General features: G+C 35.7%; 2 protein-coding genes across 3 annotated transcripts in view; one reads left to right on the top strand and one right to left on the bottom strand.

The window, feature by feature from the left end:
- VPS50 (VPS50 subunit of EARP/GARPII complex) overlaps positions 1-17,065 on the bottom strand; it is a 220,311-nt gene that overhangs the window by 140,383 nt on the left and 62,863 nt on the right. The window lies entirely within an intron of this gene.
- Positions 1-17,065, top strand: part of HEPACAM2 (HEPACAM family member 2) — a 36,605-nt gene that overhangs the window by 15,738 nt on the left and 3,802 nt on the right. The window contains exons 4-8 of one of the 2 annotated variants that reach the window (XM_005550213.5): positions 1,908-2,204; positions 13,225-13,350; positions 13,439-13,463; positions 13,557-13,594; positions 14,932-15,005. In XM_005550213.5, coding sequence (XP_005550270.3) covers positions 1,908-2,204; positions 13,225-13,350; positions 13,439-13,463; positions 13,557-13,594; positions 14,932-15,005 — 560 coding nt within the window. The remainder of the gene's footprint in view (positions 1-1,907; positions 2,205-13,224; positions 13,351-13,438; positions 13,464-13,556; positions 13,595-14,931; positions 15,006-17,065) is intronic. The other variant, XM_015447743.4, reaches the window with a different exon arrangement.

Raw genomic sequence — 17,065 nt, forward strand, 5'->3', positions numbered from 1 at the left:
ATAAATAGCTCATACTTTAAGAAAAATCAGGGCCTTTAAGATGAGGTCATCACTGAGCAAACCATCCATAGCCATATCCAGTTTGTAAATTCCCTGAGAATATGAATGTCTTATACTTCCATCTCCCATATTCTAAATATATTATCTCATACTTAGCAGCTCTCAAATAAATATTTGATTCATTACTTGATTGGATGATTACAGAATTAATATTAATATATAATTAGTAATTGATTGTAGAACTAGTACTATAGTTAGACAACAATAAACTATTATGATATAGAAAGTTATACCACTTTATTTCTTTCTAGAGAAGTAATATGAATGATTAAGTGCATATATTTTAGAGTCCCAGCTCTGCTATTTAATAGCTATATGACCATGGGCAAATAAATTGTTTAAATATTACTTTCCTCATCTTAAAATTAGAATAATGACATCTACCTCCTGGTGGTTGCTTTAAATATTAAATATTATTATCTGCATAAGCACTTAAAGTGTCTTCTCATGGCAGATATCCAATAAATGTTGGTAATGAGCAGCTGAAAGGTGTACATAAGCATACCTAAAACTCAAAGATTTTTAGACTATAAGCCAGGATTTAGAATGAATGAGAAAACCTATCTAGGTGAAGATTATTTTTTAAATTTTCCTTATTCTCTGAAGAAAGCAATGGGAAATGTGTCTTCACCTACTGGCAACCTAACACCATAGAAATGGTAAAATGCTACAGGAGTACTGCAATGTGGATAAAAACACCAGGGGATTAAGTAGTTTATTGATAATCAATGCATATTAGTTAACGATAAGGAAGATGTAATTTTTTTTTTTCAAATGGAATCCTAAGCTTAGCTGGGGCGTGGGTGGGAGGATTTAAAAAATTCTTTAGCTGTTAAAATGTTGTAAAAATACCAAACACCCCTATGTCTATTTGCACAGTGTTCCATGTGAAACAATGTCTTCTATAAATATTTATATGGCCTACCCTAGCACTGAGAAGAAAAATAGATAGTACCGAAAATATGGTTGTTAAAGAGAAAATAGTGGCCATAATCTGTTGTAAAAATATTTTCAAGTACAATGACTATTTCAGAAATATTAATGTGTAGAAGCTAAAAAGTTAATCTAATAGACATAGAGAGTAGAATAGTAGTTACTAGAGATCGGGAAGGGTGGAGTGGTAGGGGGTAGCCAAAAGTTGGTTAATAGACACAAAAATAGTTAATGGACAGCTAGATACGAGGAATAAGTTCTTGTGTTCTATAGCACTATAGGGTGACTATAATTAATGGCAATTTATGGTGTATTTTCAAACAGCAACAACAGTAGACTTTGAATGTTCCTGACAAAAGGAAATAATAAATGTTTGAGGTGATGGAGGTACTAATTAGACTGATTTAATCATTACACACTGTATATGTGTATCAAAACATGCGATCAAAACATCACACTGTACCTCATAAATATGTACAATTATCATGTCTCAATTAAAAATAATAATAAAACAAAATAAATCAGCATATAAAAATAAGCTAGTCATAGAACAGAAAGATTGAGTTTGTCTACAAGACTGCAGATTTATCAATACATTACTCAAAACCTTAGCATCACAATTATGATGACAGTATTTGTAAAATTAAATGTGAAATTTCAGGCTTTTACTATTTCAGATTAGTTCAAATCACTATTTCAAATCAAATCTCAAATAATTTTCACTTTCATGGATATCAAAATAAAATATATTTAGGTCCTCATCATTTATTGGGAGTCTAAGCAAGGACCTGCTCATCCAATTCTAAGATGAAGACTTTCAAAAACAGTAAAATGCTACTAAGCTCTCCCAAACTCAAGACCTATGTTGTGATTACTTATGCTACTTATCTATTTCTATTTTTATATTGATGCAGATGGACCTTATGGACTTCAAGTGAATTCTGATAAAGGGCTAAAAGTAGGGGAAGTGTTTACTGTTGACCTTGGAGAGGCCATCCTATTTGACTGTTCTGCTGATTCTTATCCCCCCAACACCTACTCCTGGATTAGGAGGACTGACAATACAACATATATCATTAAGCATGGGCCTCGCTTAGAAGTTGCATCTGAGAAAGTAGCGCAGAAGACAACTGACTATGTGTGCTGTGCTTACAACAACATAACCGGCAGGCAAGATGAAACTCATTTCACAGTTATCATCACTTCTGTAGGTATGTGTGACATACAAGGAAGGGATCCTAATAAAACACGAATGCATGCTGGCCTTGCCTTCCCCTATCTTATACCTATGTGGAAAAGAAAATCATTGTGGGATTATTCATATGCTCTAAAAATCTCTCTTTCCAAAGTTAACAAAGCTGTGGTTTCTAGGACTCAAAGAAAGAAAACTCAAAATGAAATAGGGGAGAAATTCAATTCAATTGTGAAGGGCTATGAAGAAAAAGTGAATTCCATAAATTACTTCTAAATGTGCACTCTTGCTTTCCTAGTTTTATGAACAAAAATATAAGAGAAACAGCCTGCTCATTTAGAGAGTTTGTATCTACCATTGCATTAGGTCAGATGAATAAATCTCCATGAGTTGGGAATCTGGTTTTCCCACTTCTATTTGATTCCCCTTCTCACTGTCTTTCATGGGCTCCCCTTCCTCTTTCACCATTTAAACACCTGAAAGCTATGGAAGTTCACAAGGGGAGTCTCAACACCTTGGAAATTACAAAATTCTGTAAGTCTGTGAAATTTGGCTTTCTCTAGAAATCCTCTGATTATCAGAAATATCATCAACCTGCAAATGTTAAGAATTACTGCCCAAAATATTGATGCCCACCAAATTCTCATCCTTCTACACCTTCTTTTCTCTCTCTCTCTACATAATGGTTTTATTCTCCTGTATGATTTTCTGTATGATTTCATTCATTTCCAAGGCTTCATGTAACACTGGTACATCCCAAATCTATATCTTTAAAGCTTTAAAACCGTACACCCAGCTTCCTCTGGATGTCTCTGCTTGGAAGTGCCAGAAGCACCATACAGGTCCAACATATCAAAACTGAACCATCTTCTTTTCCCCTAAATTGCTATTCTGCCTGTATTGCCTATTTAAGTGAATGGCCCTACTAACTACCAACCTAAGACAGAAAGCTAAATGTCATCTCAGACTCATTCCTCTTGCCTATTGCCTGGTCCCACATTCAGTCACCAAGTTGTGTCCATTTCCTTCCTTCCTATTTCTCAGATACATTTTCTTCTCTCCTTCTTCCTTCTTTTGTCTTTCTTTACTTATTTCTTTGTATTCTCTTCTCCTTCTCCCTCTCTCCTGCCTTTTCCCTCCCTACTCCTCCTCTTCCTTTTCCTTTTTCTTCTTCCTCTTCTATGACTACTTCTACTACTACTAAGTCCCTCTCAGACTCTCCTTTGCACACACATCAAATGCCACTTGGGCAAAATCTGGGTGCAGGTTTGGACAGGACATGGTGGTTAAGGTACCTATGACTGGTGGAAGAACAAGTTTATAAAAGCTACTACTCATTAATATATTTTCTATTGATGCCTTCTCTTTCTTCACCTTTATAGCACTAGTACCTAGAAAAAGACCCATAACACAGAGAAACTCAATATATTTTGTTGAATAAGTGATGCAACAATATAATTTTTTGTAATCCATAGGCTCAATTTTTCAGTATGTTGCCCTTGGGCCCTCTGCATCAAGATCACCTAGGGAGGTTGCTAAAAATGTAGCTTCATTAAGACACCTCAGACCTATTGGATCAGGATCTTTCAGGTAGCACCTGAGAATCTGAATATTCAGGACTCACAAGTGTGACAACCACTTGTTTAGTACATTTTATCTCCGGAGAGTTTTGAATTTATTAAAAAGTGCCTGAAGAGCCATGAAGAATTATAAGACTATTGCAAACCTACAGGTCGATGAAGAAATGTATAGTGGATAGGTTCCTCCTAGGGACTCCTTAAGGTACCAGGAGGAAAAATCACCTAGGTATATTGGAATGTATATACTGTCATGGTGGGGTTTTTTGAATCTGAATACAATGCACTGTTTGTTATGATAGCCGCTAACCTTATTTGGCTTTTGAGCACTTAACACATCGCTATGCAACTGAGAAACTGAATTTTTAATTTTATTTCATTTTTATTAATTTTAATTTGCATGTAAATAACTACATGTTTAGTGTTTACCATGTCAGACAATGCAGTTCTAGAATTTTTACCGGAGTTGCTTCATTTGGGCAGTAGATAATAATATATATTTCTTGTAGAGCCAAAAAGCATATGTGTTTTAGGGTGTTATAAGCACCATGCACCCATGCATTCATTTGTTAGCACCCATTATGGGCCAAATATCAGAGTAGGCACTAAGAATACCATATGAGAAAGGTAATTCCTTCTAACAAGAATTCCTGCTCACAATCTAATATGAGTGGCAAACACATAAACAGCTGAGGTACATCCTTTGCTTTCTGTTTTACTAAATTTTTTATAGGCTTAACCAGCTTTTCACCCCAGTAGCAAACCAAGACATAATTGTACAGCAAGCCATAATTAAGCATGTAAAATAGTAGCAATCCAGGTGTCATCTTCAGCTTGTTTCTCATGCTCACTGCAAGTGAAAACATGGCTGTAATGTATAAAAGTGTACTACAGTAGGGCTTTCCCACGGCCTAAACTTTCTACATTAATATTTAGCCAAGGTATTCTCATAATATCAGAAGCCCCCAATATTTGATTAAGATCTTATTACCAAGGTCTAAAGACAGCTACAGTCTTAACGTCAGATAATTACCTTTTGCAAAATCTAAAAAACCTGTTTGACCTGTACAAAGACCAAGCATTTGTTATTACAGTAAATAAGAAGAGCAGGTGCTTATTTTTCAGAGGGATTCAGAGCTGTCAATATTAGTGACCTCTTTGTGGCTTTTAGAGTTATTTTCTAACCCCCAAATGTCCACAGAGCTTTAACTCAAACAGCAACAAAATGGCAAAGAAAATGAATAGTATTGATGTGTTTTGTTAAATATTTGTTTTTTCTAAATTTCAAAGTCAGTGAACCTCTGCAGTATACGTTAAGCATACACCAACCTACAGTTATAAATGACCATCACTTACAACTATCAATTGAGCCTACTGACCATCTACTCTAATGAATAAACTCTTGAGATCTGTGAAGAATTTGAAATCATTTAAAAGGTCAAAGTACCTGCTTTTGAGATGTTTCCAGAACCGAACTGGTGTTTGGTATAGCCAGTGAAGTTGTAAGAAATAGATTAACCTCTTACTTCTTAATAAGGCAAAACATTTGGCTGACCAAAAAGTTTTAGCGATAGAATGTGGAAGCCAAAGGAAAAAGGAGTCAGAGATGACTCCAAGGTCACAGATGTGGAAAGAAAATAACAAAGTCAGGAAATAATCAAGTTTTATTAGGGATTTTCAGTGGGGAGAGGAAGGCTGGAGAGAACAATTAGTTCTGTGTTTTTCTGCCTTTCTAAGACTGCAGCAAACGGTGACTTTTACCTCTTTGGACTATGATTCACATCTAATTTGAGATATTAATTGACCTTTTCATATCTTCATGGAAATATCCTAAAGAAAACAGAGACAATAGGCAAGTTCACACTGCTAGTGATAAAATAATATCCTAATTCAAAGCCCTTGTTTTTTATTTTTGTTTTTGTTTTTGTTTTTGAGATGGAGTTTCACTCTGGTTGCTCAGGTCAAAGTGCAGTGGCATGATCTCGGCTCACTGCAGCCTCTGCCTCCTGGGTTCAAGCGATCCTCTTGCCTCAGTCCCCCAAGTAGCTGGGATTAAAGGCACGTGCCACCATGCCTGGCTAATTTTTGTATTTTTAGAAAAGATGGGGTTTCACCATGTTGGCCAGGCTGGTCGCAAACTCCTGACCTCAGGTGATCCACCCATCTTGGCCTCCCAAAGTGCAGGGATTACAGGCATGAGCCACTGTACCTGGCCCAAAGCCCTTGTTTTTAACCACTATAAAAACTGTCTCCTTTAATATAACTGAGAATGTTGATGAAACCATATGGTCTTTCTAAAAGATAGGTATAGGGTCACACATAAAGTATAGTGTGTACTTTCTCATCACCTATCTAATTTAATGCTATGTATGTAGAGATATTCTGGTTTGTCTACAATGTGTATAATTTCATATTAATGCAAAGTTAGGAAATACATGTAACTGAAAGTAATGTCTATGATATGTTTCAAGAAAAGAATAATTATTAAAATAATAAATTAGCTTTGTGTTTTGAAAAACAATATTTTACTACCTTAATTAAGGACTTCCTTGAATGCAGATGTCCCTACTTTAAAGTTTTAACTGAGCTTAAATTGCTATTGTGACATGCAATGTATAGACAGACAGACAGACAGATAGATAGATAGATAGATAGATAGATAGATAGATAGATAGATAGATGATAGATGATAGATAGAGAATGTTTATGGAAATGCAACCATCTGATCAGAATTCAAATGTTCACATTTAATGAAGGCATTCAGTTATATAAATAGAATTCCCTAAGGCCATGTGGGTGTAGTCTGAGATTTAGCCATAATGGAAATGTTTTCAATTTGTACGTGATCCTGAGAAAGCTACCATTTTTTACATTTATTTATATTCCCCATCTTTTCTTAAAGAAGAGAACAGGAAAAAGACTCAAGGCAGGAAAATGAATTTACTGATTTTTTCTATCTGGAAATTTCTCAAGTCAAGGCCTCTAGGAAGTGTATTTTACTTTGGGCCTTTGGAAATGACAATTAAGATGGAACTACAAATCTGACATTCAGACCCTGAGACCTAAGGTGATGTCTCCATGAGCATCCAGCATTGAACAACTTTATCTGTCAGGTGGGCTTATGATGGAGTGTGGAAATGGCACACTCCTCAACGTGGCACCTTCATCTCCGGAGGGACATGAGTCAGCTACCATAATCAGTGAACAGATTGGATGAGAGAGATCTCAAGACTTCATTTTGATCTAGAAATAGATACACAGACTGGTAGCATATGGCTGTCCTGCATTGAGTGCAGTCTCAAACAGCAGGGTTGCGATACCATGGATACCACACCTCTTGCCCATATTTGCACTTAACATGTTATTCCATTTTATTTGTTTGCCTAAGGAGGAGGCAAATAGCATTTGCACTATGGTTTTGGCACATGAGTCCATCATGTTTAAATAATGGGGAGAGTGGCATGCTGTGTGCTAAAGAATAGTATAAACTCTCTGAAAGGAGAAAGAAGGAAGCTCCTGCAAGTGTCTAGAACTGCAGAAGCGATCCCTATACATTCTCTATGTCAATAGGGTCAGAATTTCCTGCTGTCTTATTTTCAGGTTCAGGTTCTGGAAGTTCACCTTTGCAAAAACACTTGCCTATGGCTGAGACCACAACAACTGTGCCCTTTGATTTGATCCTTGACATATTTGGCGCTTTTTGTGTGCATGAAAGGGAACAAATTTCAAATGCTGGACCTAGTAAATCTTGTGTGTTCCCGGATAGAGGAGCAGTGTTGAGAGCAGAGAGCCAGGATGCTCTAGAGAAGAGGCCTAACAGGAAAGATCATTTCTTCCAACAAAAGGATTGTCCCTATTCCTCATTCTCCATGGGAAGACTCTTGGCCTTTGCCCCAGCCGTGGTTTTGGGCTGACAGGCACTGGTCATTACAGGAAAGCTCTCTGATGTAAGGCAAACACAGGCCAAGGCAAGAGGCAAGAGGGCAATAAGGAAGGAGCCTAAAGAAATAAGGAAGTAATGGAGGAAGGAAAGAGTGGGATCCTCTGTAGGACAGAATGTGTGCAAATTAAGTCATTTTACTAAATACATATTAAAAGGGACAAAAAGTTAAAAACGAAGGAGAAGGGAACATATGTATCTTATCTAGTCTAAGACATGCGATCATTGTATATTAAGCCTTCTGCCCGACTGCAGAATCATAGAAGTGTCTGGCAGAGAGCGGATGCCAGCCAGAGTGAAGCTTCACTATTAAAATGAGAACTGCTTGGAAATAGCAATTATTAGGATATGTTCTAAGAGGGAAAAACAGCCGAGACTACTCAAGTGTTTTTGTGCAGTTTTGCTCATGGTAAAGCACATTGCAAAAACTTGAATAGAATAAATTAGCATTGAATTCTTTTTTGAGGAGTCTTCAGGGCTTATAGAATTTTGATGATGGCAGTCTGGCTATTAAGAAGTGAAAGATTTCAAGCACATGAAGTCTGATGTCAGAAAAAGTTAGAGGAAAAACTGATATATAAGAGCCTACCTACTAACTGGAAAAACCAATCTTTGACCACAGATTAACAGAAAAAGTTGAACTTGAAGTCAGAAAAAAACCTGTCTACTCTCAATTCTAGGACTTACTGACTATGGCAAATATTTTAGCTTCTCTGAGACTCTTTCTTTATCTGTAACTGTAAATGGTGTTATGAATTTTCTTTTGTAAATGGAAAACAAATGTACATTTGATTTTATATATATATAATATTTAATATATATTTAATTGTGCATTATCTGAAAATTCCCTTAGCTAGTTTTGACTTTATTGTCAGATCTAAAATGATGAAATAGAGAATTCACTTGCTAAAAGTGGTGCCCAAATCATATGATATATGTTAAATCTTGCCACTCTATCATTTGGTATTTTTTTATCAATTCTTTCTTTTTTATTATTTCTTATCAATTTTTCTGGGTTTTTTTTTTTTTTTTTTTTTTTTTTTTTTTTTGCTTTTTTATCACGGTCACTGTCTCAGAGAGCATTCTATTTGCCTTTATCTTATTGACAACCACAGTGAAGTATGGGTCCTTCTAAATGTGTATCTTAGAAATGAAATTGACTAAATTTTGTTGGGCTTCCAAAAGTGCACCTCTAGGATGGTAGAGAATATGGAATTCTATTATGTAAAGAACAACAAAATGATCTGGGGATGTTGAATCTGAAGAAGAGGATTCTCGGGGGAAATGTGAGAGTTTCATCAAACAATTAAGATGGCCTCATATACAGAGAGGATTTGATTTATTTGTTGTTGCTTCAATTAGTAGAACTGAGTAGATTTGGGCTTCATTTGGGGGAAGGATTTCTGTTTCTTCCATAATGATTAGGCAAGAGTGGTGGAAAGAGCATGGAATTATTGTTAGACCTTGCTAAATTCAAATTTGAGTACTGGAGTCTTAGATTTCCCAACTGTAATATGAAACTAATTATTGTATCATAGAAGCAGTAAGTGGTAAAACTATTAATTTTGATTAGAATTCTTAATCCCTAAAGTCTGAAAGACAAATAAAAATGTATGACTAACAAGGAAATAGAGAAGAAAAGATAAATAAAATTCTGATTAATTTAAATTAGGACAAGAAAGGAGAGAGAAAAGAAATAAAAAGGTAGGAAATATAGAAAAAAATAATAAGATTGTACATCTACACTGAAATATATTACTAATCATACTAGGTCTTAGTGCGCTAAATATTCCAACTAAAAAACATGTCAAACTGGATACACACCTTATGTACGAAGATACTGAAAGGTTGAAATTAAGTAAATGAACAGATAAATCATACAAAAAAGAAAGCCAGCGTAGCTATATAGCAGGTCTTCTAATAATGTTATTTCATTTCAACATCATTTCCTTATAATATTGATGAGAAAAAATATCAATTCCCACTGGGGCCACTGTGTGTGTGCAGTTTGCACATTCTTCCCATACCTACACGGGTTTTCTCCAGGTATTCCAGCTTCCTCCCACATCCCAAAGATGTGCATATTCAATGAACTGTCATATCTACATGGTCACTGTCTGAGTTAGTGTGGGTATGTGTGTGAGTGTGCCCTGAAATGAGATGGTACCCTGTCTGGGGCTAGTTCCGGCCTTGTGCCTTGGGTTTCTGGGATAGGCTTCTAGCCACCTGCAAGTCTGAACTAGAATAAGCAGGTTGGAGAATGAATGAATGAATACGAATGATTGTCAAATAAAAATTTATAAAATCTAAGATAATTATATAAATGCATGACAATAAATGATGTGATATGAAAGTGCTCCACAAGACTACCAGATTTGTGATGTTAGTTTTTGCACTGCATGATGCTAGGAGGTGCTTTTCACAATTTTCACTTTGTAAACATTTATTCCTTGATTTAACGTATTACCACTACCACTGCCATCATTCACGGATTCACCAAAAATGGAGTAAATAATGATCTTACTTGTTTTTATTAATCTTTATTAAATGTATGTATAGCTCACATTTATTTCAGTGTTTGATATTAGAAATGTTTGGCATCTTTATGTAGACCTCTGATATTTTTCTGACCAGAAATATGTTGTAGAGACTTAGCTCTTGTTTATATCAATTAGCCAACGGTAAGATTGGTTTCATTATATGTTGTTTTGCTCAGTCACAGTTTCCAAGAATCAGCTGATGTTAAGTGAGGACTTATTGTACAGGTATAAGATAAAGTATATAAAAATTAGATGAATTAGATAAATTCTTTAAGACAAGAAGCATTAGGAAGTATACCTAATAAATAGCAAAAATTGACCCAAAAAATCACAAAGTGAGAGATTTTAACATATTTATTTCAGTAACTAATGAAACAGACAAAAACTCAGTAGGAATAGAGAAAACCTGCCTCACCTAGTTGAAATAATATAAATACTACATGCAACAACTGCAGAATACACCCTCTTCATATGACTATTTGTATAGTCATTTAAAAAAATCAACAAACTTCAAAAGATTGCCCTCTAACAAGAATGAAATTAAACTAAAAATCGATAATAGAAACAACACTAGAAAATTCTCAAACTTAAGAAAATTAAGCAACAGACTTCTAAATAACCCATAAGTCAAATAGGAAATTGCAGTGAAAATTAAAAAATATTTTGGACTTAATGATAATGAAATTACTATGTTTTAAAACTCAGAAAAATGTTGCTCTGTAATTACATTGCCTACACTTCAGGAAATGAGGGGAAAATAATGGAAATTAAAGTTAAAAGTGTATTGTGTGTGCTTATATGTTGTGTTAAAATAACATATATATGTGTAATTTTTTGAAGACTTTGTTACTAGCACGCCACGGATATAGAGTCCTATTTACATAACTTTATGTAAACTTCTCTGGCTCCTCCAAGTCATAGAGTATCGGAGCAAGAAGAAAACTTAAATGCCAGTCACTCTTGCCTCCTCATTATACTAATGTGAAAATCAAAACCCTGAGAGTCAAGGGGCTCACCCAAAGTTACACAGCTCTTTAGAGAGAACAATCCCACAAGAGAATAATATCTGAGAAAAGACTAAGATCTCACAAAGAGACTACCCAAGTGCAAAGTGGTTCCAATCTAAAGGTCAACCTAACAGTGGGAGAATAGAAATTATTCTACAACTTATTATGAGGCAAAAGTAATCTAATAAGCTTCATGATGTCCTAGTCTATATCTAGGATCAATAAATTGCTATTCTAGTTCATTTGAAGCTGCCTTTCATTTATTTCTTCTAGCTAAGGTTTGAAAGAGTTTAATTTAAAATCTGTTTAAAGGCAATAAGCAGGACACAGCTATTATAATCCCATAGAAGACCATTTTAAGAATGCAATTCTCTGAATGCATGTCAGAAATTTATAAACTCCCCATCAGAAATTGTGAAGATTTTTGATAATGAAAAACAACCTTGTCAAACTCTTTTAGGACTTAAGGGGAATATGGGAATGGTGTTGTATGGGGAAATTAGAAGAGATAACTGATTTCCATGATGTGTTTACTAGATTTTTGCACATATGATCTATACTACATTATTAAAAGATTCCTGTAAAATTAAGAAATGGAAGTATTCTAGGTGGAAAAGCCAAGAGAGTTAATGTAGGTTTATACTGAGAGAAAGAAAAGATTAAGGCTTCCCCCCTTATTTTGGCTGTTGGAGATCTCAGCAGAGATTTTATGGTGAAAGATGACACAGTGCAGGCTGGATATTTATTGCAGAGCTGTGTAGCCACCATGGTCTTCACCACACCCAGATTTTCCAGGCTGTTCTCCACTGCTGAACAGAAAGGGCATCACATGACTTTCACTCCCATATTAATCTAGACAGAGACAGGCAACTGCCATGATTTATTTCCACACCCATATCTGATTCACATGCTAATATGGAAGACATCTGTTACTTTCATTTGTTGGAGGTTAAAACTACTTCTTATTATATAGATTAACTATATATATAGATTATATATAGATAGATAGATAGATTAACTAAACATATTATAGCCTGAAGCTGGTGTTAACATAGCCACAGTTAATAAGTTGTGTTGAAATTATATTAAAGGGAGGCATCATTTAGTGTTAAGAGTCTGGGGTAACTTCTGGACTCTACCACTTATAACCCAATTGACTTTGGGCAAGACTCAGCTTCCTCATCTATTGGAAGGGATGATAAAATAATCTCTCCTTTATAGGATTGTTGTAAAGATTCAGTGAGTTAATATGTATCATCCACCCTTAGAACAGAGCCTGACATATTGTAAGCACCCAGCAGATGCTATTAGCACCATATTTTATATAGTGATATTAATAAAGGGAATGACTTATGAAACAAAGTGAATTCTAGTCAAAAGGTGGGACTTTAAATATTTTTTTAAAAATCACACATACATCCTATTTTAAGAATTGATGTTTCTTTTTTTTCTTTTTAATTTTTTTCATCATTTATGGTAAGAGACATTTCTTTATTGGCCAAAAATTACTAAAGTGTGTTTGAAATGAACACCTCCCCTCTCGCACCTTTATTCACATGCCATCTCCCTAGAAAATTCACATACTTGAATTATGCTAAAAAAGCAAAATGGAAGGAAAATGAGAGAACAACTTAGCATTTAGGGTTGTAGAGATGATGAGACGAAACAGATCTAAGTTAAGGTGGCAAACATAACTGAGAAGTACGACATGAGATATTTGCTACATCTAATACAACACAATCAGCTTTAACTTGGGCAGTGCACCACATTTCCAATCACAGGTATCCCTAAGGAGTTTAGTGTGTGTTGTAAAATAAGTGTATTCCTTCCATTTGGTCTCTCTCTCTCTGTGTCTCTAATATACATGTTTATATGGTTTTTTAAAATAGCGTCTCATTTAAAATAAGGCATTTAAAAAGTCAAGTTATAAACTGTAGCAATTTATTGCTAAAAATATATTTATCTTTTTATTTAGGACTGCAGAAGCTTGCACAAAAAGGAAAATCATTGTCACCTTTAGCAAGTATAACTGGAATATCACTATTTTTGATTATATCTATGTGTCTTCTCTTCCTATGGAAAAAATATCAACCCTACAAAGGTAGGTTAAAATTACAAAAAAAAAAAAATTGAAGCTGTATATGTGTACTAAAAGGAACCTTACCATTTTTCTTCTCTCTTGATTTTAGTTATAAAACAGAAACTAGAAGGCAGGTAATGCATCTGTTTCTATGAAAATAGTTCTTTCCTTAGATGCTTTTTCCTCAATTATTATCCCTGACAAAAATACCTATTTTGTCTTTTCAGGCCAGAAACAGAATACAGGAAAGCTCAAACATTTTCAGGTAATGGCCAGGCTGAAAAGGGCTATTATCAGTTTTAATGTATGTTAATTAGTTGTGTTAATATTATTATATATTATTAATGTAATATAATTAATATGAGCTAAAATTAACATAACAGTCTCTTACCTTTGAGTTAGTGCCTTCACTTTACAAAGTGCTGTCTTCTGTTTTGGTTTTATATAAGTCACACAAGTCTGTATTATCAGCCTGGAAGGCACTCTTAACTCCATTTTACAGTCAAGAGAACTACTCATGAAGGGGATTAAGTCACTTGCCCACAGTCAGTAGGATCAGTGAAGTTAGTTCTGCTACTTCATTGATTCTATTATCATTATTTTGAAAATGCCAAAGCGTTCTATCACTTTGTTCATTCCTAAGGTAGGTTTCATGTTGGCAGCTCCATCCCAAAGGGAAGAGGAAAAGAAGGTTTGGCCGGGGCCAGGGTTGCTTCTTTGTCCCCATTGTAACCCTCATTACCATCAATATTGACTGTACTGAGTTATTATAAGTTAACAATGGAGTTTTTGCTCAGGCCACAGAGTCACAGGGAGCCAATTTGCAGTTTTATATGTGCCACTTTCCCCTCATATCACCTTAGGAAAATTATTTTTCTTGACCACAACTTCCTCTTCTAAATAATAGGGATAAAAACTTCCCCCTTAAAGTTGCCATGAGAATTAAATAAAATGAGGTGGAGTGCCTGATATGATGCCTGGATGTGTAATAAATGTTGGCCTTCTTCCTCTTTTCTAGCCCTTCCTGACTTATAAATGACAGAATGTCAGAGCTGGCAAGGGCCCCAGAGGCTGTCTCGTTCCTCCTAACCACCTCTACCCCCATCATTCTGTAGACGATAGTTTATGTGGATTGATATTGTAATGTATTTTGCCTTTTATGTATGGGAAGCTTCAGTTAGTTATTTGCTCTGTTTAGTTCTGATGGTCTCTGTTAGATCTAACGGGGTGCAGTAGATACTATGGGTGGATCAAGAGCTGCTGTGACCTTCAGGCTAAAGCCCTGGTGACCATGAGTCTCTGGTAACTGAGAGTTACAAAGGCCAAGCTTGCCCACCTATGTGTATTTAAAGATACAACAGGCTATTCTCACATCTGGCCTTAAGAATAATTGTTCCAATTCAGTTTCGATTCTCAGCTTTAGAAAGAGTGATTTCCAACACTGCTTAATGGCAATACAACTATAGGGATTAGGAAATGTTAAATTCATTTTGTACCTATACCATTTAAAGCAGACAATAAAGATAAGTTTTACAAAGTTTTAAAAAAACAACAGCAAATTAAGGCATTTGGTTTGTAAGTAGTATTTGTTTTACATTTCAGGCCATGAAGATGCTCTGGATGACTTCGGAATATATGAATTTGTTGCTTTTCCAGATGCTTCTGGTGTTTCCAGGGTTGGTTTTCCTAGTGGCTGATTAACCAAGAAGTAGAATTCTGCTTCACCAGAGGTGTAAGCAGCATTCGTTTAAGCACTGGGCAGTGTGGTCAAATGGCTGCGTTACCCATTACTGCATTAAGCAGTGTTGACTTACTCCATAATGAATGGCATTGCCAGATTTGGGGAGCTAAAGCATCTTACTTCACCTTTATAAGTAAAGCTAACACAAATAAGGAAGTTATGCTAATTCATAAATAGTCTTTACCTGGTAATCTCAGTGAAGAGAGAACTAACTAGGTTGAAAGTCAGGAGAACTGAATAAATAGGCTGGGCACGGTGGCTCACATCTGTAATCCTAGGGCTTTGGGAGGCCAAGATGGAAGGATCACTTGAGCCCAGTAGTTTGACATCGGCCTGGGCAGAGACCCCATCCCAACAAATACTTTAAAATTAGCCAAGCATGGTTGCGCATGCCTCTGGTCCCAGCTTCTCGGGAGACCAAAGCAGGAGGATCACTGAGTCCAGGAGTTCAAGGCTACAGTGAGCTGTGATCACACTACCACACTCTAGCCTGGACAACAGAGTGAGACCCTGTCTCAAATAAATAAATACTGAATAAACAGAGGATCAGGAGACCATGATTTAAGTCATTCTGCATCACTTGGGTGACTGCAACCCATCACTTTACTGAACTATCTCTGTTCCTCAGTTTTCCCTTTATTGCCCCCTCATATCTTTTGACAACTTTGAAAGACAATTGATCACACTCTTAAAGGTACCTCATGCTTCAGAAGGAAGTTGCCATATAGGCCCAAAGTATATAAGTATACATCTTTATTATTGCCCTAAAGGTGCATGAGATGGCAAGGGAGCTTTCTTATAGTTGAAGTCATTTCAGTCCGGGGGAAAAAAAAAAAAAGTTTTTTAAAGCAATCAGTTTTGCTTAAGACATGCAGAATGTTTCTCTGAGCGAATCAGATTATTAACACTTTTACAGATTTGTATAGAACCAAATTTTCCTCTGCTTCCTTATTCTGCTATGAGAGTCCATTTAAGGAAGGGCACCATAAAAACAGATTACTTGCTTCCAGTCATTCTCATTTCTGTTTGTTAAAAGGACTATTTGCCATTAGGGAATGGTGACTTCTCTTGTTCAGAGGATTCTGTCAATGTATAAGGTTCATCCAGTAAGCCTCCTGACCACAGACTTTATTTGAGAAATGTCATGTGAGTAATGGAGAGGGACTGATTGGATTTCATCCTCCCTAAGGGTGAGTCGGTAACAGTCACAGATGAAGGGAAGAACTGCCCTGCAAAGGCTTTGCAATACCCTATTCAATCTCAGGCAGGATTGGCTCACCTTCACTTCCACAACCGAAAGACAAAAACAAATATTTGATGGATCAGTTATTTCAAACAGCTTCTCACGATGGCAGAAAGCACCACTCTGAGGTGTGGCTTCGAATTGGAAAGCAGGAAACTGAACAGCTAAAATTTATAATTGAATTTTTGAATAAGGAGTTTCAGTTTTTTTATGTAAAATAATACACACTTTTTATTCCTAGGAATTCACTGGAAAGGAGTGAGATTTATATAAGAAATTTTAAGTCTTACCATGTGATTAATCACTACTCAATTTTGGAGTTTTACTGGGAGAACCTCAATTGGGCTGTATATTGTTCTTGCTTTTAAGCCACCCTTGTGCACATAATTGGCAAATAGTGTCAAAAGGGTAACTGCGGTATAGAAAAGATAATAATATGTGCTGATTCTAAGATGTCCTGACATCTTCTCTTTTGCTATTTCTTTTCTTTCTATAATATTTCCTTTCCAGCACTGCCACCTTTCTTCTTAAATGAAGAAAAAAGCCATAGCTTTGTCAAGCTATCCTTCTTCTGACCTTATATCTATGCTACTGCATAAACTGCCATAGGGTAAGTGCAGTAAAGTGTAGCAAGGAGGATGTCAGCCTTCTAGGGAAGATAAATAGTTCTAATTCTCTAATCATCACTACTGCCAGTTGTTTTCAACTATGCAGCATAGTGGAAAAACTATTTACTAGTATTGAGATATTTT

The sequence above is a fragment of the Macaca fascicularis genome, chromosome 3, assembly GCF_037993035.2.
Source record: "Macaca fascicularis isolate 582-1 chromosome 3, T2T-MFA8v1.1".
In the NCBI taxonomy this organism is placed as follows: Eukaryota; Metazoa; Chordata; class Mammalia; order Primates; family Cercopithecidae; genus Macaca; species Macaca fascicularis.